We start from the raw sequence: 17903 nt of genomic DNA on the forward strand, positions 1-17903 counted from the left end.
TTTTGACAACCTAAGTGTTGGATTTATCCTCAGGCTCCACTTACTTATGGTGGAACACTCCCTACTTGGCTGCATCAGACGAGCTCTCGTATCATCATGTTTCAGTTTGATAATCCCACTGTCACACTGCCTAGTAGAAGTAAGTTACTCCAAGATCGCTTTTGTGCAAATTCCTGGATTTCCTCTGCTGGGCCCAGTACAATTACATGCCTGTTACTGGTCAATCTTTGTGGCCAGGATGGTGGGTATTTGCGTTGGATTAGGACATTCACAAGTCAAACTGTAGAGCTGTTGAATAATAAGGAAAAGTGACTTTTGTGAAGGGAAAATGTGTTACTTTGATGATAAAGCAGAGACAAAGTTAGAGCATAGATACGATGGAGATCCTAACAGTGTTCACTAGAAATCTCAAATCTATATTGCATCTTTTACATCACATTGCAATTACATGAACACACATTTTTCTCAAGCAGAGTATTACGTGCCTGTATATCTATTTCAGAATAAGTACTAAATAACTCTTGGGTAAAAGAATGAAATTAAAATGAATGAAGGGGAGTTATCCTTTTGTTGAATAACTGTATAAACTACTAATTGGACAAAACATAAAGTCCTTAGATGGAATAAAGTTAAGAAAAAAAATCAGTATTGCTACCCTCAACTGTTAAATGGGTCAAAAATATTTCAAAAAAGCATAATAAAACATTCTGCCTGTATTTAAATAAACTGAAAAAAAAAACTGAATTTAGCTTTAAATCTTTTACCCAACTCTAGTTAAACATTTTTTCTATGGCAACCAACATTTTATTTCTATTTTTTTCTTTAATTCTGGTTTTAAATATTGAAACAAAAATTAAAAACTAGACCTTTTTTCTTTATTAAGTCACAAAGATTGATCCAGTAATAGAAATTAGAGAAATAAAGACTTACAGGATTTAAATTAAAGAAGTAAAGACTTATATGAAAATAAGTGGATTAAAAAATTACGAATAACATAAAAAACACATTATGCAACTCAAATTTAAGTGAGTAAATACAAGATTTCATATTTTAAATAAAATAGACTTCTCTTATGGACAAGATTTGCTGATTGTTTTAGTGACCACAGTAAACTTGATTTACAATAGAAAGAATGTAGATTTTTTTGTCTGTCTGTATTAGTAATGCTTTTTTTTAATTTCTGTGCTTTTCAAATAAAGCTTCCAAAGTGTATTCGTATGTAAATTAGTGAAAATTAATCATATTGCCAATGTCACAACATTCCTAAAAGTCCCAGAAAAATTTCCACAGATTTTGTTAACAACAACCATACTCCTTACTTCCAGCCATAACATTAAAAACATCTCAGTAAAGTCTTAGGCATTGCATAGCCCTCAGTATTATTTAGCTGGAGAAGTTTCTTCAGCAATGGAATTTGAATCCAGTTTTGTATATTAAATAGGCAGGTTATATATTTTTCAACTACTATTTTATAATCAAATATGTCAAATTAATATCTTCAAGATAGGAGATACTTCTAAATATCAAGTATTTATTAATTCAAATAGATCATATAATTAGTTTTACAGGTAGATGCCTTTGTACAGAACAATTACCTAAAAAATCAACTGAAGCCCTTCTATTATTCAATTTTAATTTTATTTTGTTAGTTCCAATTAGAACTTTAAATGACAATTCAATTTTCCAGTGTCAGTAGGTTCTTTATAAAAGTGTGTATGATCCATATTAAAGAAAGGTATATCTTTTATCTTAAAGTAATATAGAATGGATTATTGAAAAAACTTAAATAAAATATTTAATTGTTCTGGTAATGAAGCTTTACAAGGGATGTTTTAAACCAAGTTCAATTTTGTTGAAATCTTGTTCACTTAAAGGTTTGTAATTTCCTGAGCATCTCCTGCTTAAGTTCAGGGTCACCTGTTCTTCGTTGTTTCCTGCGGGATGGAATCTCAGGCTTTAGTGCAGCGCGCTTACTCTCTGACCCATTTCGCATCCTTCAGTTGAAAGTTGTCTCGTATCCATCTTTGCATGCCAGAAGATTTATTGGAAAACAAATTTGTGTCATGACATGCCTCAAAAAAGCATTCAAGTTTCAGAAATTAACATTTTGTGAAACGTAAAACATTCAGGAAGTATATTTCTGACAACAGCTTCAGTTTCCTACTCTTTTGGAGCCATACGCTTGTCTTCATTTCTCTTGAGTTAATTATTATCTGTAAACATAAATTTTCATCAATACTGTATATTAACAAACACAGCGTAGTTATTATACATTCTGGAATCAGACTGCCTGGGGTTCAAATCCTAGCTTTGCCACTCCCCACCTGTGTGACCTTGAGCAAGTTACTTAACCTCTCTATGCCTAGGGTCCTCATCTGTAAATCAAGTTTAGTGTTGGCACTTAAGTCATAGAGTTGTAATGCTTATTAAATGACATTAAATTCATTAAAAAGCACTTGGCACATATGCTGTGTGTAACAAGATGGATTGACACAGGGGCTGCAACAATGGGCTCAAACAACATCGATTGAGAGGCTGTGAAACACCAGGCAGTATTTCGTTTTATTGTACGTAAGATTGCTATGAGTCAGAACCAACTCCATGGCATTTAACAACAGCAAGGCAAAGTGTTAATACCATTTATTTGTTCTATTGTTGTTGTGTTCCACTGAGTCAATTTCAACTCATAGTGACCATGTTGTGACAAAGCAGAACTGCCCCACAGGGTTTCCTAGGCTGTAATCTTTCGGGAGCAGATCGTCAGGTCTTTTCTCCTAAGGAGTGGCTGGTGGGTTTCAACCATCCATCTTTAGGTTAGCAACCGAGCACTTAACCATTGCACCGACTAGGGCTACTTTATTTATTCTATTACTATTCATTTGAATCATCAAGGGTTTTCTTCTAGTCTTAGAAATTGTAGAATTTTTTTTACAAATTTGCCTTAACAGTATCTTTACTTTTTTTTTTTTTTTTTTTTTTAAGTAGGTTTAAGACATTTTCTTTAGGGCATTTTTTTTTTTCCAAATAGCCCTTTATCATGACACTTTGCTGCCTAAGTTACCTTAGGGATCCCCCTCCATAATGAAACAAAGCCCACAGCACTCCCTTTAATCTGGCCCAATTTTATATTTGAAGACAGATCTATACTTCTCTCAAATAATCCTCTGCTGTAGACATTTCAATAAAGCCATAAAAACATCTTACTTGTTTCCGCACCTGAAACTTTGTCTATATGTCTTATCGTGGCTTCCCCCAGCTGTTTTTCTCTCCATGCCGTTGGTATTGCCATTTGGTACCATGTTGAGTAATGAGCCACTTAGGTCCTCAAGATACAACAGCTAATAATTTTCAGCTTTTAAAACATCATGTTTATTGATCTTTACATAAATCAGAAAACACAATGATGACAAGTATGTTCATTGAGATAATGTGGATGCAAACACAATTGTTTAAAATTGAGAAAAGAAGTAAAAATCATGATTTAAAAAGAAAAAGATATAATTATGTGATGATATGCATGAAGGTCTTTGAAGACTATGAATGATACAAATATAAGTAACAGTACTTAGTATAGTGAATGCATATTATGTATATTTATTAAATAAAATACTGTACAAAAGTAGATTTTTTTAAATATCAACTTTGTGCACTCTATGATAAATTGCAAACCATTGGAGTATGGAATTCACAAGAAAGACTATCTTCCCTGTGATGCACCATATCACCCTAAAATAATGAAATCCTGGACTTTCATCTCTAAACGCATCGACCATGTTTCAGCTGAGGACTATGTTTAGGTTTGGTTATAGATACACATTGAATATTTACTTAGAAAACTTAACTGAGATTCAGGTAGGAGAAATAGTTGCCCACATTCTGATAGGTGATTTTATTTTAGAGATATGGAGTATAAAATGAAATGCAGGAAGAGTTAGCTTGCTTTCTTTGGCCCATATGAGGGATCAAACCCGTGACCTTGGCATTACCAGGGCTGTTTAATTGCTTCTGCTTTCTGAAAGTTAAAGCAACAACATAGCCTTTCCTCAGAAGATTATCAGTTACAACTGACCCACTAATTTCCCATGCTTATTATTTCTAAAAAAAAAAAAAAATTTATTACTATTTCTATATAGTGTATACTTACACTGAATTAGAACCACTCACTATATATCTACTTCAAAAAAAACAAAATCCAAATCCTAATAAAAATATATGTAAAATTACAACTTTAGTTTTGATTTTTCCCCCATGAATCCAAACACCAAAGTCTTTTTTTCTAGTCCCACCTTTCTGGTGTATAATAAAAAATAATTACATGGTTAATGTCCTAAATGTGAATGTGAAAGCAAATATGTTATTGTTAGGTGCCTTTGAGTCGGTTCCGACGCATAGCTACTTACGCACAACACAACAAAACACGGCTTGGTCCTGCACCATGCTCACAACTGTTGGTATGCTTGAGCCCATTGTTGCAGCCACTGTCAATCCATCTCCTTGAGGGCCTTCCTCTTTTTCGCTAACTCTCTACCAAGCCTGATGTCCTTCTCCAGAGACTGATCCCTCCTGGTAACATGTCCAAGGCATGTGAGATGTAGTCTCACCAACCTTGCTTCTAAGGAGCATCATGGGTGTAATTCTTCCAAGACAGATTTGTTCATTCTTTTGGCAGTCTATGGTATATTTAGTATTCTTCGCCAACAACACAATTCAAAGTAATCAATTCATCTTTGGTCTTTCTTATTCATTGTCCAGCTGTCACATGCATATAAGGTGATTGAAAACACCAAGGCTTGGGTCAGGTGCATCTTAGTCCTCAAGGTGACATCTTCTTTTCAACACTTTCAAGAGGCCTTTTACAGCAGATTTGTCCAATGCAATGTGTCTTGATTTCTTGACTGCTGCTTCCATGGCTGTTGATTGTGGATCCAAGTAAAATGAAATCCTTGACAACCTCAGTCTTTTCTCAGTTTCATCGTGATGTTGCTTATTGGTCCGGTTGTGAGGTTTTTTGTTTTCTTTGTGTTGAGGTATAATCCATACTGAAGGCTGTGGTCTTTGATTTTCATCAGTTTCAATTCCTCTTCTCTTTCAGCAAGAATTGTTGTGTCATCTGCATAACACAGGTTGATAATGAGTCTTCCTCCAATCCTGATGCCCAGTTCTTCTTTATATAGTCCAGCTTCTCAGATTATTTGCTCAGCATACAGATTGAACAGGTATGGTGAAAGGATACAACCCTGACACACACCTTTCCTGACTTTAAACCATGCAGTATCCCCTTGTTCTGTTTGAATGACTGCCTTTTGAGCCATGTATAGATTCCCCATGAGCACAATTAAGTATTCTGGAATTCCCATTCTTCCCAATAATTTGTTATGGTCCGCACAGTCAAATGCCTTAGTATAGTCAATAAAACACAGGTAAACATCTTTCTGGTATTCCCTGCTTCCAGCCAGGATTCATCTGACATCAGCAATGATATCCATGGTTCCATGTCCTCTTCTAAACATGGCTTGAATTTCTGGCAGTCCCATTTCGATATACTGCTCTAGCCGGTTTTGAATAATCTTCAGGAAAATTTTGCTTACATGTGAAATTAATGATATTTTTCAATAATGTCCACATTCTGTTGGATCACCTCGCTTGGGAATAGGCATAAATATAGATTTCTTTCAGTCAGTTGGCCAGGTAGCTGTCTTCCAAATTTCTTGGCATAGATGAGTGAGCACTTTCAGTTCTGCATCTGTTTGTTGAATCATCTCAATTGGTATTCCGTCAATTTCTGGATCCTTGTTTTTTGCCAAAGCCTTCAGTGCAGCTTGGACTTCTTTCTTCAGTACCATCAGTTACTGATCATATGTTACCTCCTGAAATGGCCTAATGTCGACCAGTTCTTTTTGGTATAGTGGCTGTGCATATTCCTTCCATCTTCTTTTGAATATTTTCCCCATAGAATCCTTCAGTATTGCAACTCGAGGCTTGAGTTTTTTCTGCAGTTCTTTCAACATGAGAAATGCTGAACATGTTCTTCCCTTTTGTTTTTCTGTCTCCAGGTCTTTGCACATGTCATTGTAATACTTTACTTTGTCTTCTTGAGCTGCCCTTTGAAATCTTCTGTTCAGCTCTTTTCCTTCATCATTTTTTCCTTTTGCTTTAGCTACTTGATGTTTAAGAACAAGTTTCAGAGTCTCTTCTGACATCCATTTAGGTCTTTTCTTTCTCTCCTGTCTTTTTAATGACCTCTTGCTTTCTTCATGTATGATGTCCTTGATGTCATTACACAACTCGCTGGGTCTTTGGTCTTTGGTATTCAGTGCATCAAATCTATTCTTGAAATGGTCTCTAAATTCACGTGGGATATACTCAGGGTTTTACTTTGGCTCTCATGGACTTGTTCTAATTTTCTTCAGTTTCTACTTGAACTTGCATATGAGCAACTAATGGTCTGTTCTGCAGTCAGCCCCTGGTCCTATTTGACTGATGATATTGAGGTTTTCCATTGTCTACATGACTACATTTCCACAGATGTAGTCAGTTTGATTCCTGTCTATTCCATTTGGCGAGGCACTTGTGTGTAGTCTCCATTTTATGTTGGTGAGAAATGGTATTTGCAATGAAAAAGTCATTGGTCTTGCAAAATTCAGTCATGCAACCTCTGGCATCATTTCTATCATCAAAGCCATATTTTCCAACTACTGATTCTTCTTTTTTGTTTCCAACTTTCACATTCTAATCACCAGTAATTATCAGTGCATCCTGATTGCATGTTCAATCAATTTCAAACTGCAAAAGTTGGTAAAAATCTCTAATTTCTTCATCTTTGGCCTTAGTGTTTGGAGCATAAGTTTGAATAATTGATTAACTGGCCTTCCTTGTAGGCATACGGATATTATCCTATCACTAACAGTGTTGTACTTCAGGATAGATCTTGAAATGTTCTTTTTGAAGATGAATGGAATGCAATTTCTCTTCAAATTGCCATTCCCGGCACCGTAGACCATATAATTGTCTGATTCAAAATGACCAGTACAAGTCCATTTCAGCTCACTAATGCCTAGGCTATCTATCTTTATGCATTCCATTTCATTTTTGACAATTTCTAATTTTCCTAGGTTCATGCTTTATACATTCCAGGTTCCAATTATTAATGGATGTTTGCAGCTGCTTCTTGTCATTTTGAGTCATGCCACATCAGGAAATGAAGGTCTTGAAAGCTAGAATCCATCCACATTATTAAGGTCGACTGTACTTTGAGGAGGCAGCTCTTCCCCAGTTGTATTTTGAGTGCCTTCAAACCTGAGGGGCTCATCTTCCAGCACTGTATCTGACAAAGTTCCACCGCTGTTCATGAGGTTTTTACTGGCTAATTCTTTTCAGAAGTAGATCATCAGGTTCTTCTACCCAGTCTGTCTTAGTCTAGAAGCTCAGCTGAAACCTGTCTGCCATGGGTGACCCTGCTAGTGTTTGAATACCGGTCGGTGGCATAGCTTCCAGCGTCACAGCAACACACAAGACCCCACAGACACTTTTAGGGGGAAGGGGGACAAATATACTCTTCTGTTAATTGGCCCCTTATTGTAAATAACCGTCCTTAAAAGCATACTCTCTTTTAAAACATTCAACTCTCATTATGATAGTTTTGTTATTGTCATGAAAAATATTATGAATTATTAATTATAAATTGTCATGAAAAATATTATGAATTTTTAATTATAAAGTGTGTTGTTGTTAGGTGCGGTCGAGTCAGTTTTGACTCCTAGCAACCCTGTGTATAACACAAGGAACCGCAGCCTAGTTCTGATCCATCCTCACAGTTGAAGTGTATCCAGCATTTAAGATACAAAAATAGGCACAATTTTATCCCTAGTTCTCACAGTTTATATTAAATCAATAGTTAATCTGCCCAATTGTGTGACCTTAGGAAAGTCATTTAGTTTTTAAGGTGTTCTTAGTTTCCACATCTATAAAATGTTTATTGCCCTATCTCATATGATTGCCGTGATGATTAATGAGTTAATGTATGTAAAGAGCTTATGAAAGTGTGTGACACATAATACCATTATTATAGTTTATGCAGCATTCTTACCATGATGGATTAAATGTACCTTTAAAAAATAATACTTTAACTGAGGCTGGAAAAATTCTCTCTGTGGCAAGTTTGTCAAGGTGGAGGATAGAAAAAAAAAAAAAGCTACAATGATGTGAAGAATAAAGAAAGATTAATCTAACTATAACTAAAAAACAAAAACAAAATCTGCTTTCCTAAAATGCATAGACGTTCCAGTAGGTATACAGCTATATTGCTTTCTCCTACCTCTGGGGAGGAGAAAGCACGTCCCTTGCTGAGATTGCAGTGGTGGGGTTCACAGATGGAACTGATTGGAGTTGGTTTTGTTTGGCTTTGCTTTTCTTGTGTAATGTCTCCCTGAAGACACAGTGTGACATGTCTCAGGAAATTTTCATTATTACTGGAGAATGACAACGCTATAGTCCTACACTTTGTGGTCAAGATGTGTGGGCTTAACACAGCATTCAATTAATTACTATTTATCTCCTGCAACCATCTCTCTATCCTCTTGATCTCATTTCATCAAAAAAGAAGACCCACAGCATCTCCTGATGATCACGTGAGATGAATACCATCATTTATTTTTCTCACCCGTTACCCAAAGCCAAGGATGATTGATCAAAGATTGCTTGTACTCTACAGTCAACATCTAATGTGCACAATATGTAATGTTATTGAAATATTCAAACATATGGTAAACAAACAAACAAAAAATCTTCAGGTTTCATAGAAAAAGATTTCTTTGAAAGTTTTTCTCTGAGTAAAAAGTATCTATTTTCCACAAATATTGCATCTTCAATCACGTGATTGTTTGTGGAACTCATGTAAGTTATGAATAAAGGGACCTAAATTTGAGTTTAGAATGACTTTCCTTCATTTATCATTAAAATTCAACTTTAAATAAAAATTCTTGGATTTGTGAAAAGGTTGCTTATTCTGCCTGTTGGAATTCAATGTTTCTTCTTTTATTTATATATTTTTTAAGTTCAATACCTTTAACAAATTTGCATACCCATCCACAGTTGCTTCCAAAGAGCAGTCTAACGGGAATCATTTGTCATTCTAATTCTCATTTATTTTGCATGTTATGTTAAAAACATTCTGTTTCTTCAAAAAAGAAGAAAAAAGTAAAAGAATATTCAGCAAGAGTTATTATTACCGTTCCTCAAGATTACTTACCTAAATTGCTGGTTGAATTTAAGATAAAAACCATTCTCTTCAGCCCTTAACTTTCTGAGGATGATTAGATTTCTCAAGTGTAAGGAGAAGGACACAGGTATTAGAAGACCTGATAAAAAGCTCAGGTCTGTAACCTCTGGGAGCCCATTTCCTTTATGGAAGATGAGAACATTGGTGTCTCCTTGCTTTACAAAGTTCTTGCAAAACCAGCAAGATAATACCAAAAAAACCTTCATAATATTTAAAGTCCAGATTAGGAAGACAAAGGGTAAAGTGCTGATCATCCTAAAGAAAAAAAAAAAGTTAAAATTCAATTTAAGGCAATTTTAAGAATGTGGCTCAAGTATCCCCTTCTGTTGTTTAAGATCCAAGCCTATGTCACAAATTCTAACAGAAAGTTTGATGGGCTCGAGCATAGCCTTCTCTGTATCTGTCACATGTGAACATAGCCTTTGCATTGGTGAATACAGAATTCCTAATAAAGCCCTCTTCTCTGGGTGACTCTTTGCCTTGAAGAGGGCCTATCTTATCACCCTCGTTTAAATAAGTCTGCAGTCTTTTCTGTTTATGGCACCCCAAATATCAGTTCCCACACAAGTTATTAAAGTGGAAACCCATTGTGTGTCATACATGTCTCTCCAGGATGGCTTCTGCTTTCAGTTCAACAATTTGGACCAATGTTCTAACTTCTCCAGGTCATCCTCTTTGCTGTGTTGTTTTTTCCTGGAAACAGGTACACGTAAGAAGAGCAGCCACCTGTGACTTTGTAGTCATTTAGGGAGGTTGGAGTTGCAAGACTCTTCTTGCTAAAGGCTAATTCTATCTTTAGAAACACTCTGCCTGAAGGTACCGAGGCTGTTAGCGTGCATCTTTCAGGCCCAGGTAACTGAGGCAGATTAGCTATGAAAGCCATGATCCTAAGAGTTGTGCTGTCAAAATAGTAGGCAATTAAGTTACAGCATTTTTCCCTGTCTTGCAAGTTTGTGTCTTCACATTAAGTTTTGGGTGTCAGCCTAGTCTTTTCCCTCACTTGTCATCATGACGAGATCACCCAGAGGATGTCAGGAGCTCACCATTTGCTTGTGATCTCCTTTTTGTCTGAAACATGAGTCATTAGGACTTGAGAGATGTTGGCTGCTTCTACAAAAGCCCTGAAATGTTTCAGCTCCTCTTATTGTGTCCACACCTATACCAAAATCCAAATTGTTCTCACTAGAGAAAGTGTCCTTTCTATTTAATGTGTCAACCAAAGAAGCAAACAAAAATGAAGAATTCTGTCTTGATGGTAGGCCCCATGATAACTGTGTGCATTATCAAAAAGCGCCTGTTACTAGGAGCTTTGGGTGTCCATGATTCCTTATCTTTCCTATCTTCCTATCTAAAAAAAAAAAAAAAGAAAGAAAGAAACTCTAGTCTCATTTCACTGCTAAAAAGCATTTTCAGGTCTTCCTACCCTTTTCTATTTTCTTTTAATTTTATGACCTCCCAGAGCCTGAGATTTTTTTTTCCTCTTTTTTAATCACTTTAAAGTCGATTTAGATGCTGTATCTCCTGATGTCCTCATTTGTTTATTCAGACGTATTTGTCAAGTGTCCCTTTTGGACCAGGCACTGCTCCAGATAGCAGGAATATAGCTTGAACAAAATAGACACAACCCTTGCCATCATGAAGCACCCACCACCTAAGGATGCAGCTGGTTATAGGCAGGTGATAATTTCCTCAAAAGTGTTTTAGAGTGATTACATTTGAGTGCATACAAAATCAAAGAAATCTGTTTTGTGTTTTTTCCCCATAGGGCAGAAGTTGTTTGGTTTCTGGAAGTAAAGAGCAGGGGGAGAAAAGGTAGAGGGGCAAGATATAAGAGAAATTACAAAATAAACATAACTATTTTGTATGAATGTAAATGCTGGCCACACAAACATTGGCTGAAAATGAGTAAACCATTAACCTAAGAAAGCTCCTCTCTTAATCCCCCTTTGTACACTCCCTTTCACACCATAAGGCACTCTGTTGCTTTTTATTATGGTATCCGTACGGACTAGCCCCTTGTTCCACTAGTTCCTAGGGTCTCTGCACTTTTCCTAACCTAATTAAAATGGTGGGGTGGAGGAGCAGTGGTCAGCTAAGAGGAAGCCGGAGCTTTGGCTTGGTTATGAAGAGTTGCTTCATGTCTGGCCCATGTTTGGAAGTTGTATCACTTGCAAAGCATAACAAAAGAAAAGGACTACAGAGCTACAGAACTTGTTCTTGTAAACTCAGGCATAGGAAGTCCTTGCACTGCCCTGTACTACCAGGCACGGGCCTGAGTATGAATGCCAGAGTTCTGAGCACAAAAGACACATTACTTACTTCTCTCTCCATGAAAAATATTGTCTTTATAGAAATACTTTTATTATTATTAGCCAATGGATTTTTTTATTATAAAATCCATTGGCATTTTCTTGGGTCACAAATTCTGTATTCTCTCTCAATATTTTTCCCCCTATAAAAAAACAAAAACAAACACCCGTTGCCATCGAGTCAATTCCGACTCATAGTGACCCTGTAGGACAGAGTAGAACTGCCTCATAGAGTTTCCAAGGAGCGCCTAGTGGATTTGAACTGCTGACCTTTTGTTTAGCAGCCGTAGCTTTTAACCACTGCGCCTCAAGGGTTTCCTCTCCCTGTATAGCTGCCTTTATTTCTTTCTTTAAGGAGAAGTAAGAGGTAGATGAACAAAGTTCTCAGGGATCTGCCTCCCCAGTTTTCTCCCCACACCCTTCTGCGTGGAGATCCAATGCGCAAAAATCATTATGAGCTATTCATGACGATCTAGCAATTTCTTCTGGCAACTAGGTTAGGGAATCAGGCTAGTGGTGTAGCTGATTTTGTTAGTTGCCAAAGAAAGGAAAAGAGGCAGCGTCAGAGAGAATGGAAGCAAGCTAAGACAATGACATGCAGAATATATATGCAAAAAGTTACATAGTATCTTAAGCAATCAACTAAAAACACCGTGTACTCCTTCTCTCCCTCTCTCTCCTCTGTCTATGTAATACCTAACTGATTTTCAGTTTCCAACTTGATTATTATTCAACCTAATACTTATTCTTGTTGAATTAAAAAAAAAAAACAACATTGTGTTTGACAGATAATAAATATTCTATAAATTAGTTGATACTGAATCTCCTGGGGCTATCTTGGTACACACACACACACACACACACACACACACACAAAACACACTTTTTTTTGGTAGTAACATTATTTTAGGATCATTCTGAACTCATCAAATTTTAGAGCTGAAATAGTTGTTAACCTCACCCATTCACTTTTCTAGATCAGAGTAAAGGTGCTGAGAGATTAAATGACTTTCTCCAGGTTAGCAGAAAGTGGAGAGATGTATTTATTCTCACTTTTACTTTGATTAAAGATTGTTTTGTGCCGGTTTGGATCTAGAAGTGAATTGCTCTTTCCCATCATGAAGAAAAGGGAGAAAAATATAATATTTGTTGTCATTGAATGTTCTTCTGTCCAAAGATATAATGCAAATGAGCTCAGTGCTGTTGTGGTTTTGTCTTCATTAGATTCTCTTTAAACTTGTCCGGCTTGATGCCACAAAATACAAATGTAGAAATAAAACAGCATTAATAAAACGGTGGAGTCGTAGCAAATTGGAATTGGCCGAGACCCTTTATGAGGGAGAAATGAGGAACAGAGTGAGGTGACTGCCCCAATGGCATAGTCAATGAGTCATTTGGCTGGTGGATCGTTAATTTTATTCTAGAACCCTTTATTGCATAGCAGACTGGTTCCTACAAGTAAGAGGTCATTTTATTTGAAAAAAATAAGAAACACCTTTAAGATGGAATGAACATGGCATACTTTCTGTCGTTAAGTTGGTAAAACAGTAAAATATCACTAATCTGTAAGAAAAATAGATGTGGTAATGCAGGCATACGTTGATAGAAGCCAGGGTTGTCATAATTTTAAAGCTTTTCTCTATTAAAATCAGTAATTCCACTTTTGAATTATTTTTTTTCATGTCCTGTTTATTTTAGCTGAATGTGGAGCAAGCGTCAAAGGAAACGAAGGAACATTACTGTCTCCAAACTTCCCATCAAATTATGATAATAACCACGAGTGTATCTATAAAATAGAAACGGAAGCTGGCAAGGGGATCCGTCTCAGAGCCCGAAGCTTTCAGCTGTTTGAAGGAGATATTCTAAAGGTAAAAAAAGGAAGTTGTTCAACATTGCTCTGTCTTTTCTTCTCATGGAATATACAATATGTATTATACTAATATATTAATATCTCTATGAAATTATTTCAACTTATTTAGCCATTTGGATTGAGAAGTTAGAGTGTAGTGTAATTTCTTAGTGTAGCACACATTGACTTTGAAATAACTTACTTTTAAATCCTACATCTAACATTAACTAGTAATGTACCTTTGGAAAAAAAAATTCACAGTTTTAAGCCTTAGCTTCCTGATGTGCAAAAACACGCAAAAAATACCTACCTTTCTGGGTTGTTGTGAACATTAACTAATACGATATGTATGAATGATTCTAAAATTGTGCTTAGCACATAACAGTAATTATTCAGACTTGTGGGATCCCTCAAACCAATCCCTTTTATAATTACTCTATATGTTTAAAAGAAGCACAATATTCAGAGCTAGGAGGATCTTAATGCGATATAGAAGCAAGCTCAGACGCCGAGATTAGAACACAAAACTGGCCTAATGTGAAAAAGCGAAGCCAGGGCTGGACAGACTCTCACTCCATAGAATCTCACATCTTTACCTACCAAGCTACTCTAGCTCTCTGTTCACAGGACTCGGTGATGTGCTAGCAGCCGGGCACAGAAGCAAGGGCTGCAGGCATTAAATGATACAAAGTATTAGAATCTCAGAGAAATGTCACGGGGGTCAAGACAAACGCTGACTTCTAGACAGACTCTAGGAAAAAAGTCAGGGAATTTGATTATAAGGTCTTGCCTTGATTTGTCAGGGAATTTGATTATAAGGTCTTGCCTTGATTTATAAAACCCTGGCACCAATTGAAAAAAAAAAAAGAAACTCGCTGCCATCACATTGATTCCGACTCATATTAACCCTGTAGGACAGAGCAGAACTGCCCCATAGGGTATCCAAGGAGCAGCGGGTGGAGTCCCACTGCTGACCTTTTGGTTAGCAGCCATAGCTCTTAACCAGTTTGCCACCAGCTCCAACTGAAAATACTCCTTAATTCCAAAGGCTTTTGATATAGTACCCACTTATCCTATAACTGGAGCCCTAGTGGCACAGTGGTTAAGAGCTCAACTGCTAACCGAAAGGTCGGCAGTTCAAATCCACGAGCCGCTCCTTGAAAACCTATGGGGCAGTTCTACTCTGTCCCTTAGGGTCACCATGAGTCGGGATCAACTCCATGGCAAGGAGTTTGATTTGGTTTTTTGACTCTCCTGTACCTACTTCAGGAAACTGGGTCTCAGGGCTGAGGCAAGGGCATTGGTAGACCTCAAGGACAATGGAAAAAGAAAGGCTTGGAACAACACAGTCTAATGCTAGAAACCATTTAGTCCAAACACTTGCTCTTACCAGTGCATAGTTGGCAACATGCTCAAGGTCACATGGCTGATTTGTGGCAAGATAGGGCCACATTCTTCTCATTATTTTGCTAAGCAGACAACCTTTGCCATTGAGTGGATTCTGACCCTATAAGACCGAGTAGAACTGCCCCATAGAGTTTCCAAGGAGTGCCTGGTAGATTTGAACTGCTGACCTTTTGATTAGCAGCGGTAGCTCTTAACCACTACGGCACCAGGGTTTCCAAAGTGTTTATTTTTTAATTGTGCTTACGTCTAAGCGGATACACAAAATAATACATGGCAGAGGCAGTAAATTCAACTCAGTTCAAGCTGAGAGCATTAATACTTAAAGAGCCAACTAGAAAGGAAAAGTTAATGGCCACCCTCTTTGTCATTCATTTACACAGTGGTTCCACCTGACCTCATTAGAAGTTATGTGCAGAGGTCAAGGCAACCTTATAGATTAAAGTGCCTTACTTCCTCCTGGGTTCACATCTGACTATTTTTCAATGTCATAATTTAGAATAGTGGTTCTATTCTGGTTGCTCTTTCACTTTAATAAAAAAAATAGTCTTTCAAAACTCATGCTGACAGTATGAAGGACTGTAATTAAGAAGTGATTTTTAGGTAGAAGACTAGTATGTTCTCACTATTCTAAAAAAATTAAAGTTACCTGGTAAGTAACCCTTTTCTGAATTATTTGATAACCTCAAATTTGGAAGTCTATAAGCCTTTAAGGCAAACTTTTAAGTAACTATTAACTATACTTTGGTGCAGGTGAGCAATTAAAGATATTGCATAAAATATACACTGATAATTATTATTGGAATGGAAGGAAGGAAATCATGTTAATTTGTGATTGCATGCAGTTTGAACTTGTTGATTGTAACAAAAAGTCCCCCCAAAATCTCGCTAACCACAATTAATTGCAGAGAAACCATCAATCATCTTAAATGCCTTAATGTTTTGCAGGCATGTGTTTTATTGAATATGCCAATAAATATCTTAGTGGTAAAAATGTTTCAAGTGGAATTATTTTAATTTTTGAATGTAAATGCTGTTTACATTGTTTTTCATGCCTAGTATGATCCACTCAGAGGCCCTGGTGACGTAGTGGTTAAGTGCTACAGCTATTAACCAAAGGGTTGGCAGTTCGAATCCGCCAGGCTCTCCTTGGAAACTCTATAGGACAGTTCTACTCTGTTCTGTAGGGTCACTATTAGTTGGAATCGACTCTACGGCACTGTAGTGGGGATGATCCACTCATAAAGGCTAAAATTGCATCTGTGCACACCCCCGCACCCATATACATGATGCTTTTCTTAATTCATGTGGAAAAATCGTGTAAGAGAAATATAGCTGTAATGAAAATGTATGAAAAGAATATGCAATGAAAAGAGAAGTCGAATTTGGAACAGAGCCCTAGAGTATAAAGTTTCTGTAAAACTGGGAATGATTTCCTAGGCGCTTTTTTCCACATGGCCACTCTAGGAATCTCTGTGATATTGTCTAATCTTTGACCGTCTGCTAACTGGGCTGCACTACTCTGAGCACATGGCACTGATTAAATGCCAATTTTGTAGTGCAAACAGTTATAGCTCTGTATTTAACATGTGATTCATAGCACCTTTTTAATAACTAAAAGGAGCCCCCTGATTCTAGCTGCTGCTTCATAGATGAGGAAAAAGAATTAGGAGGTGTTTGCTGAGATAATATGGCTTGTTACTAAGAGAATTGGAATTTAGAGTTAAATCTCCTGATTTCTGGTACTACCTGTGTTTTCATTTGTGACAGGTGCAAAATTTGAACCAAAATTTCAACTTTTGAGAGTTGATAGACTAACCCTCCATGTTAGTCTTAGATATATATTACTGCCAACTGCTGGTGACATAGATAAATAAGTCAGAATTACTGTTCTGGAGAAATTTGTAGTCCAGTATTGCAGCTGTTAATTTTTAGTTGCTATACCTGTTTTTCTTTTTTATTTATACCTGTGAGGATATTATGAGGTAAATGCTGACCACATGACATATTCTTTACTATTCACTGAAGCTCTGACAATCTGGTCACGTACTTGTGAGGAAGTTGAAATCCAGGGGAGGTGACTGTTTGGCAGTGTTTCAGAAGGACAGTGAGGGAGTGGTTTTAGGTTGTGTTTGGTTGCTTTATTGCCCCCTTATTTCTCTGAAAGTCCATGAATTACAGTTAATTACATAGTATATGATGTTTCAGTGGTAGAATTCTCATCTTGTGTGAGGAAACAGAGGTGGAGGTTCCAGCGGATACACCTAGAGCACAGCTACCACGCATCTGTCAGTGGAGAGGAAACAGAGGTGGAGGTTCCAGTTGATACACCTAGAGCACAGCTACCATGCATCTGTCAGTGGAGAGGAAACAGAGGTGGAGGTTCCAGCCGATACACCTAGAGCACAGCTACCACGCATCTGTCAGTGGAGAGGAAACAGGGGTGCAGTTTCCAGCCGATACACCTAGAGCACAGCTACCACGCATCTGTCGGTGGAGGCTTGAGTGTTGCTGTTACGCTATTTCAGTGGAGGCTCCAGAATTAGAAAGACTAAGACCAAAGGCCTGGCCATCTTCTTCCAAAAATCCGCCAGTGGAAACACTATGGATCACAGCAGTCCAAACCCTTATATATGAGGTTGCCATGAGCCAGGGATTAACTTCACAGAAGCTAAAAACAACATAGTATATGGAGTGACCCAGTACCTTTTTGCATAGGCTTGGACATTTTGAGTTTGAATCTGGCATCTCTGGAGTTAAAATTCTTTATAATTTGAATAACAGTAGTTTGTTACTAGCTTTCAATGAGGAATTAGAGAGCATTTGATTCTACTACACTAGTTAGGCTTATTCAATTTAAATGAAATAGTTGATTATAAAATTAATTTCTCTAAATATATTTTTCCTTTATGCACATGCATAGTTGTAAGTCTGTTGAGCAACATATATGTTTACATATTTATTAGAAGAGAAATGTTAGAAGAAAAGACTCTAAGTGAGAAGGAAAGTCAGTGGGGGAACTAAACAGAGGTTGGAAGAGGTACTGAAGACGTGATTATGCTTG

At 37.0% G+C, this 17903-nt stretch overlaps 1 protein-coding gene across 1 annotated transcript in view; it reads left to right on the forward strand.

The window, feature by feature from the left end:
- The window catches only part of CSMD1 (CUB and Sushi multiple domains 1), a 2087969-nt gene that overhangs the window by 1669284 nt on the left and 400782 nt on the right, over window positions 1-17903 (forward strand). Inside the window, exon 22 of the mRNA XM_049902971.1 lies at window positions 13285-13454. Within this exon, the coding sequence (XP_049758928.1) occupies window positions 13285-13454 (170 nt within the window). The remainder of the gene's footprint in view (window positions 1-13284; window positions 13455-17903) is intronic.

Source organism: Elephas maximus, chromosome 12, assembly GCF_024166365.1.
Source record: "Elephas maximus indicus isolate mEleMax1 chromosome 12, mEleMax1 primary haplotype, whole genome shotgun sequence".
In the NCBI taxonomy this organism is placed as follows: domain Eukaryota; kingdom Metazoa; phylum Chordata; class Mammalia; order Proboscidea; family Elephantidae; genus Elephas; species Elephas maximus.